This window comes from Natator depressus, chromosome 1 (assembly GCF_965152275.1).
Source record: "Natator depressus isolate rNatDep1 chromosome 1, rNatDep2.hap1, whole genome shotgun sequence".
Classification (NCBI taxonomy): Eukaryota; Metazoa; Chordata; order Testudines; family Cheloniidae; genus Natator; species Natator depressus.
The window spans coordinates 23677497-23686805 of NC_134234.1; the positions used below are offsets into that span (position 1 = coordinate 23677497).

A 9309-nucleotide genomic window follows, 5' to 3' on the forward strand; every position below is an offset into this window, starting at 1 on the left:
TTGGAGTCTTTTTTTAAGTTTCACTGTGATTTTTCTATGAAATCATGAGTTATTCATGGCTCTTCCTCTAGCAGCCCCGCTGGGATAAACTGATAGTGTCTGCCCATTATGCCAAGACCCCGAACCATTGCCACTTCCTTCGACTCACCTCCAGGACTCCAATCTCTAACACTGTTAATCCAGCTCCTTTGCCAGCTATGAATTTGCTTTAAAGAAAAGAGAGAGAAAAATGTGAAGAATAAGATGAAATGTGAAACAAAGAGAAACATGTAATGTGGTCCTACATGTTCCTTACAATCCAGAGTCAAATTCTGAGGGTGGTTTACGTAATGATATGTCAACACAACTCAGTCCCATAGAGTTCTCCCTGTTGTATTAGTTCTACGTACTTCAGGGCTCCATTTATAATAAATAAAAGGTTATGCTGTATTGCTGATGGTTTTCTCTGGACTTTACTCTGAGACATTGTGGCTGCAATGAAATAACAAAAATACTGCATGGGTTTATTTCAGTTTTTACTTCTTTTACCATATTATACAAGCCAAGGGTAACTGACCAAAGAGGCGTGTGCTGCTTGAAAGGTCAAGCTGTGTTCAAGAAAATAAACTTTAAATGTTTTCTCAAAAAGAAAGTATGTGATTTGGAGTTGTTTAAGGGTAGCAAAATATCCATTGTATTTGACTACTTACCGCTTTGTTTGGCTTTGTTCTTTTTAAAAAGAAGCACGTATCACAGAGATTACCTCCTGTACTCTCCAAGATCTACAATGCCCCTTTAAAATAAACAAATCCATGCTGTGCAATGTCATATAGACATTTTGGGTACATTTTTTAAATGCACCTAGGTGACTTAGGGGCCAGAATCCCATTTTCAAAAGTGCCTTAGGCACTCAGGAACCAGAAGGCTTATCTACAGGTGGTGTAATACACACTGCGGGGGGAGGGAGAAGATGAATAAAGTGCACTAAAGTGTTGCACACTAATTGCTCCAAATAGACCTTGCAAGTGCACATTAAAAGTTCCCTAGTACTCATTAATGTAGTGCTGTTTAATAGGATCCAGGAGCCTCTGCATTCTAATCTCAGCATTTATACTACTTTTGTTGACTTGGACAAGTCATTTAAGCCATCTGCCACAATAGTCACATTTGTAATGTGGGTTTGAAAGGATCCCCGGAACTGTGGGACTGCTGTGCCCCCATAACTCTCCAGCCTGGGCTGTCTCACACAATGCTGTGTCAGTAACAAGCAGCAAACCCCTCCAGGTGCTGTGATCACTCAGCCATCAGCATGTGGAACCCCACAGCCAGCTAAATTGCATGAATGCTCCCTGAGCCACTCATGAATCATACAGCGAGAGGCACCAGCAAGTCACCCCAGCTCCTACGCTTGCACCCCAGAAATATACCATCTTACACGGCTCAAGACTCCCTTGGACAGTGCAAGCTCATTCATTAGTTTGCCACTTCATCATAGGAAAGTGGACATGCACCAACCTTTGTAAACTGAGCTGAGATTCCCCAAGCACTTCAATCAAGAACACACTGTTTTAGGTAAAATATAAAACAGATTTATTAATTACAGAAAGGTAGATTAGAAGTCAATGTTGGTTACCTAAGAAATAAGAATAAACTTGCAGTCTAAAATCTACAGACTAAGCAATATTTGAATCAAGCAATCTCTCACCCTAATAGATATTATGGGCAGCTTACAGTTGTCAATACACAGGCTAGATTCCCTTCCCAGGCTGGGACCAATCTCCCCAGTTCAAAGTCTGTGTCTTCCAGATGATCTTCCAGGTGTTGAGATGGGGGAGGAGAAAGGCCAAATGATGATGTCACTGTCCCTCTTTTATACTTTTTTCCAGGTACTAGAAAGATCCTTGCTGTGATGTGGGGTCAGGCAGTCCTAATTGCATATGTGCTCTCTCTGAGGAGTCTCTGGAAGAGTGGATTCTTCTTGATGAGCCATCAGTCCCTGTCTGGGCAGTGATAGTTGCTCCTTTGTAGCTACTGAAATGCTAGCTGGGTACTCCCCACTTCATGACATATTTCAGTAATGCGCACACAGCAATTCTTTATAACTTCACATACAATAACAGAACATACACCTCAACAGGATATTAACATTCAGCAGATCAAGACTTTTTAAATGATACCTCACAAGGCATACTTTGTACAAAACATCTCATAATCATATCACAGTAGCGATTATGGGGGTTCCGGGGTGCTGCTTTGAGGTACAGAGTGTAACAGTGGTGTTTCTTGACTTTCCTCATAGAGGTATGTGAAGACTAGTTAATGTTCAAATAGCTTTGAAGATGGAAAAAGCTATGTTAATGGTAGGCTTATAACGATCAATGCACTGACAAACTGCGCATCTATTTACATCATCACTAGTTCCCAACCTTGGTTTGTTTGCAGCCTCCTCTGGAGTGATTGGTGGATGGGCATTCCCATCCCTCATACCAACCCCTGGTACAAAGTGATCACTGTCCCCACACTTCTCTCTACATGCTCTTTATAGTGTCTGCTTTTATTCTTGTTGTCTTTATTCTTTCTTCCTGCTCATCAAGATTTTTATTTTCTCTCTTTTAAAGCTTTCTAGTTTAATTTTAATTTTATTTTTGCTCTCTTTTCCCTTGTTTTGTGGCTCTCCCATTACAGTCCCCCATTCTCTGGAAGGCTACATGCTGCTTGTTGGGTGCAGGGGAATCGGTATTTGCTGGTGGTTCCATTGGGTACAAGTGAACTGCATGCCACAGGAACAGGGGAGTTGTTCCCATTGCTAGCTGCATCAGAAATCACTACTAAAGCAGGGAGAGAAAATGGACTGCTTTCCCCAGAGCTGTAAAGGGTGGGCTGGATCTGAGTTCATAGCGCTTTCCTTACCTCCACTGCTTCTCTTTTCTGCCCTCCTCCTGCAGCTAGTCTGCAGCCAATAATGTTGGGAAACCCTTTAGTAAGTCTTGCCATGCACTGAATGTATACATCACTCCAGTGTGAAAAATCCATAAATAAATTACAGAACACCGATGAGCTTGCAGGTCATGGCTCTTGCATAAGAAAATGTCACATGAATTTCAGTAGCTGTCACAAATTTGGCAAGGGACTTCAGGAATGGGACCATAACTAACGACAAAGTACATACCATTTGCCTTTGGTATGATTTACTCAACATGTGTTTTGTTTGTTTTTATAGACCATGTACTTCAAAGGCATTGAAGCAGGAAAGGTTCCCTATTTTCCTCATGCAGACAGCATCATCTATGCCATTTCCACAGCAATCTGCTTTCAGGCGGTAAGTATTTTGCCTTCAAATAAAAGACAAAATTCCTTCAACTTATTTCAAATTTTGATTAAAACAATGGGTTGAAATGGAGATTCCATGATTAAGCAGGAGTTAGTGCAATGTAGCTCCTATTTCTGTATCTGCCACACTGATTTTGTAGTGTTACGGTGGGAAGATAATTTAGTCTTTCCATGACTGTTTATCCATTTGTAATGTAATGTGGATATCATAAGCAGGTTTTGACTTCTATGGAAAAAAAAATCTCAAGATGTATTAACCAAAGACGATTAAAAATGGACTGATTGGCAGAGACTTCACCTCACTTAGTATTTTGCTCCAGGAGACAGACAATAAGTCTTAATATTCAACCATAGAGTACTGCTGAATTGGAAAACTTCACACTCAATCCACTTTAACTGCAACTGTAGATTTGAAAAATCAGGAGAAACTAACAAGGAAATCTCCAGTTTTGTAACTTGAAGCAAGCTGCAGTCATCTCCTCTCTCTTCCCTCCTGAATCACCTACTCCTTCACCACCTTTCTATAGTGCCTCAAAACCACCTCTTCATCCATGGTTTACTCCTCTTCTTGCCTTCCCCAGTCCGGCCCTGGCTGTGCTGGTTGAGTCTACTTCCCACGGCTGCTGCAAAGGCCCTGGCCGTGTTGACCTAGTCGCCTGCCACTTTCTGCTACTCCATCCTGCCATCTGCATGCTGCTGTCAGAATCTGCCAACCCTACTTTTGTTGTTCAGGCTGAATGCATTTCTGGAGCTTTTTATTCTCCGGGAGTGAGAATCTGTTTTCTGTACCATTCCTTTAGAATAAATCAAGTTACTTACTTTCAATTCTTATTCACTGGTGCTTAACCAAAACAACTCTAGTCACCCACAAAGCATCCCCATAAAGTGGTATATCTTCTATCTTTACGTCTAAGGTAACTGATGGATTGAGGCATCTCAGGTGACCAGGGCTTCATGTAGGGGAACAGACATGCTACCCTGCTATGATCTGATGTTCAGAGACTTTAGCTATGGTTCTCTCACTAGTCATTTGCAGTTAGCACATACCCAAGAGTATGGCTCTCTTGTGACTACATATCATTAGAGAGTAAGAATTGCAGGTAGCTCACTTTCATTTTCTTAGTATCTATGTCTGACCATGTTTTAATTATTTACTGGGAGAAATTATGATCAATATTCTGATTGTAGGCTGTGATGGAAGTTCAGACCCTGAGACCTTCTTATTGGAAATTCCTTTTACGATTGACAAAAGGCAGGTAAGTAACTGAGGTGGTTGGAAATGCTTAGTAGCAAATTTCATTTTAGCTAGACAGGTATTGTGTTCTTTAATTCACTTGCTGTCAAAGACTACTTTGAGAAGTCTGTGTTGTATGAGGTATTAGGTAAAATTGGTAGTGAATATATGTCAAAATTATATGAATGTGACTGTCACTTATTAAGCACTTCAAAAACTTTTGGATTCAAAGTTTGTGAGAAAACCTAGTTTCATATTCTACAGAAATGTTAAAATGTTAGTCTAAAGTGAGTATCTAGTTAAACATGAGACAGTTTAACTGGGACCTTTGGAGAGCATCTTGGTCAAAAAACAGTTTTGAAGTTTCAGAATTTAAGACCTGATTATGTTTTGCAGGGTTTGAAATTGATCCATCATCTGTTTTCAGGAAATTATTCCTGTAATTTTATCTTTTTAAAATCAAAATCATTCTCAAAGTTGTCAAACATTGTCATTTACCAAAAGTGCAGATTTCCAAAAATCACGTTTAAAATCATTACCAAACATTTTCATGCAATAAAAACGTTTTACAGTGATTTCAAACACAATTTTGGTAAACATGTCAATACAAAAGTTGACAGACATATTAAAAATTCTCACAAAAACTTGAAAACTTTGAAGATTTTGACCATTTTTCATAAAAAGCTCCTTTTCTGAAAAAAGACCATATTTTTTGTTGGAAGGTATGTTTCTTTTAAAATTTTTGACCAGTTATAATCATAAACTTTTTTAGATTCTGTGTCCAGCTGAATCCTGTTTTATTCTGTATTTGCACTGGAAATCTAAAACATTCTTTTGACAATGCAGCAGAACGCAGCACCCAATACAAGATGAATCACTTGACAAGCAATCTAAAAGCAGACTGACCAAAATGGGAAGAATTATGGAAGCTCATAATTCCCCAAACAGAACCAAACTGAACAGGGATAACTTGATAATGTGCAAAATTGCACAAAAGGCCAATATGTCAATTTGAAAATCACACTTCTTCCTGAATTATTTTGCCCTAAGCTTACTGTAATTGAAAGAGGTTACAGGGAGAAAGCTGCATGTTTTTCACTTTGTTTTGTGTTTTGATACCACTTTCATAGAATCATAGAATATCAGGGTTGGAAGGGACCTCAGGACGTCATCTAGTCCAACCTCCTGCTTTGTGTATAATCAGTTTGACTCTTTTGCTGGGTAGGCAGTCATTTTCTCCTATTGCTTGTGTGAGTCTTTCACGGTAACAGGGGAGAGAAAACATCTTAAAAAATAAGAAAATGTTGTTGTGAAACCACTAAGGGGAACTCAGGAGACATGTAGACAGAACTGTGCTTTTGTTCATCCTGGGGACAAGAAAAGGGCATTTTTTTTTCTGGTAGAAGTAGTCAAATGTATAAAATAAAATACAAATCACATGCGAAGTGATTCACTTCATAAGCATTTGTATTGTTCAAACATAAAAAGGCACCCGTGGTGTCCAAAATGAAAAACTTGCAATTCTCTAAGAACATAAGACGATAACTGAGTCCCCATTTTACGTACTAGTCAGGGTTACCTCTCTCGTGTGTCCGCCCTTAGCATCCAGTACAGTTTTTAAAATCTACTTGCTGTTTGTAAAAGCTTTTAGCACCCAGCTTGTTGAAACATTGAATCAAATGCAGTTAAAGTTTTTTAAAGATCTTATTGCAAACTTAAGATCATATCCTACAATTCTTCTTCTGCTTGACTAAACTCTTATTGACTTTAACAGGTATTTTGCCTGCATAAGAAGTGTAGGTTTAATGATATGGGCAATATTTCATCATTACAACATAGAATAACTTTAAAGTAATTTTATTTATTATTAAATGGAAAAAGTGTTCATTTTATCATGACTCTCTTCTATTTCAGGTTTGCTGTCATGAATAGACAAGTATTAGATGTATTTGGTACTGAAGCATCTAAGAACTTCAAGAATTTCATACCTAAGCTTGACCCAAGATATACTTCTGTATCACCGGAGCTACCAATTGAGCTGTCTTGAAAAACGATACTTTATCTTGTGATTAAATATGATCACCATTTTGTCCTGAAGAGTTAATTAACTTAACAGTCAAATTGATGGAAGAGGACTTGTGCTCCACTTCAGTATTATTTCAATGAGAAATGCTTTTTACCAATCAGAAATACTGAAGCTTTGTAGGAAGATGTGGCTTAATAATTAAGCCCTTTCCATAGCCAGAAACTGTTTCTGGATCATTGTAGTTGATTGACAATATGGTAGATTCTTGACTGAATTAAATCAATGAGTAATATATCTATAGAAAAGAGAATTAAAATACACCTATGACATAAATATATTTTAAAATAACATTTTCAAAATTTCTGTAGCTCATTCCAGTAGAAAATTTCTTCGTAAAACTAATATTTCCAAAATGAGAAAGGATGGTTTCAGTCCAAAGTTTTACCTTATCTTAAAACTGTTACAGTCTGGTGAGAAATGTCCCCTGAATTCCAAATATGTGTTTTTAAAAATCCACCAGTCTGTCACTGAAAATTTTAAAAATAACCAATAGCCACTTTTAATTCAAGACTAGGCTATTTCTACCCAGCTATGGCTACAAAAACAGCCACCCCACCACCAAAAGAGTGCTGGTTAGCCCATAAACCATACTCCAGAGCTGTCATTCCATTGATGTAGACCATGAACAAAGGAAATGTGAAAAAACAGGTGTCAGTGACTTGTGCTTCTTAAGAAACAGCAGTGTGTGGAAGTTAATATTTGCCACATGGAAAATGACAAGACAATGAGAGGGAGGAATGCAATGGCTGAGCTTTCGAGAGGGTAGTCCAAACAGTAGATTGCTTAAAATACAAACACACACACTAAAATTAAATGAGTTTTACAAAAAAGACTTGACGAGTATCAGTTTAGATTAAATCTACTTGATTTAAGCATCTTTACTAAATTGCATTCCAGTGGTCTTCAAAAGGGAACAAACTCCTAAAGTCCAACCATCGTAGCAAAACAGTTTTATCTGACACACTCATTCGTGTTTCTTCATATTCAGTTGTTCCGTTAATCAATGAAGAATGCTTTCCCCTTGATATAGCAGACAGTCATGACTATAGACAATTCCATGAAGTTTAATACAGTACTTAATATAAATAAATATCTGCTCAAAATCCACTTCTTTCTTTCTCTGCATATTTTTACAGATGACACTTCACCTTTGTGTTCTAAAGTGAAATCTTAACATGCTAATTCCTTTCCTACTTCTGTTGTTTATAGGCTGTTCAGGGCAGCCATGGCTGAATTATGATCAGAGTCTCCTAGCTTTTCAGGGAAAATATGAGCTTTACTTGCATTCGACTAAAAAGATCAGACAATGGAAATGCAACAAATGCCTGTGAATGGGAAGTAAGGATGTATGCATTTATTTTTTTTAATCTGGTTTATTTGCTGGAAGCTTTTGCCACACATAGTAAAATAATTACTTAATAGAACCTATGTCATAACAGTAATTCTGTCCCAATCTTAACACATTTCAGCTCCCATTTATTTAATTTCACAATGCCATATATGCTAACATTTACATCAGACTTAACAAAATTGTCATGAAAATGTACCAGGCCATGCACAAAACCTACCTGTTCATCCTTTACCATAATAATGATGATCATCAGCTACTTATAATTCCTTGTGAAAACAACATACATGGCCCAAGTTGAGTGGGTGAGTAAAATTTTGCAAGCTAGGTTTGTGTGCAATATCTTATTTGCTTGTAATGGTAAAGTAACATTGCTCAAAAATAAAAAAAAAGTCAGCTGGGCTCTGGCAGGATTGTAGGAGGAATGTTGGAAGGACTGTTTTTCCATTAGCATTTCTAAAACACATGACCTTCTGAAGTCTGAATGCTGTATGTTTTGGGTAACATTTTAGAACTGATGTACTAGACTATCAGGACTTAGTAGAGTGATTGTGCCAGTCTCAGACTTTTCAAAATCTTTTACAAATAGCTTAGCTTTCTTTTCTTTGTTGGAATGAAAATGGTGATAGGTCTCTATATTTGAGCTAAAACAGCCGAGTACTGTGTCTCAATATCTAGATACCAGTTTGGTCCATGTCTTCTTGTTTCCTACATTCATAATCCTTGTTTTAATGGCTGTCATGTAATGTAAAAATAAAACATTCTAAACCTTAAATTATTATTTTTATTGGAGTCAAATACTTGTGGGATGGGTGGAGGGGGAAAGCACTCTTAGTCCTAATGTTTTCCTCCCTGACAGTAATATATTTGCTTCTTTAAAAAATTGTAATTTTCTGTTCACTTTTCTTAGTAAAACCACTGAATTAAATCCAGTGGTAGTGAATGAATTCTTCATGTGACTAAGCGTTGTAGATTTAACCTGCATAACTTTGCAATATAAACCAAAACACAGGACTTTAATATTTTTTATTTACAAATATTTTGTATAAAAGTGGCATATGAATATACTCAGTGATGCTCCATATACTAAATGCAAAAAAGCTGTTAATGTAATGTTAAAGCTGAACAGTTAAGTGCTCAAGTCAGGCAGTGCAAAAGACAAGATTGAAAACACAACGTTAATTCAGCACATATACATTTCAATATCTAAGGCAATATGACCTTGACTTTAAAGAATGTATCATAATACATGCAAAGTGGCAGAGTTAAGGTTGCAGCCATTCATTACCTTTGCATTTCCTAATTTTTGCTTGCTTAACTATACAACATTGC

At 37.3% G+C, this 9309-nt stretch overlaps 1 protein-coding gene across 1 annotated transcript in view; it reads left to right on the forward strand.

Annotated features, from left to right (window-relative positions):
- The window catches only part of TMEM135 (transmembrane protein 135), a 364456-nt gene extending 355704 nt beyond the window's left edge, over positions 1 to 8752 (forward strand). The window contains exons 13-15 of the mRNA XM_074956363.1: positions 3200 to 3298; positions 4498 to 4565; positions 6458 to 8752. Coding sequence (XP_074812464.1) covers positions 3200 to 3298; positions 4498 to 4565; positions 6458 to 6590 — 300 coding nt within the window. The 3' untranslated portion in view covers positions 6591 to 8752. The remainder of the gene's footprint in view (positions 1 to 3199; positions 3299 to 4497; positions 4566 to 6457) is intronic.
- The last annotated feature ends 557 nt before the right edge of the window (positions 8753 to 9309 follow it).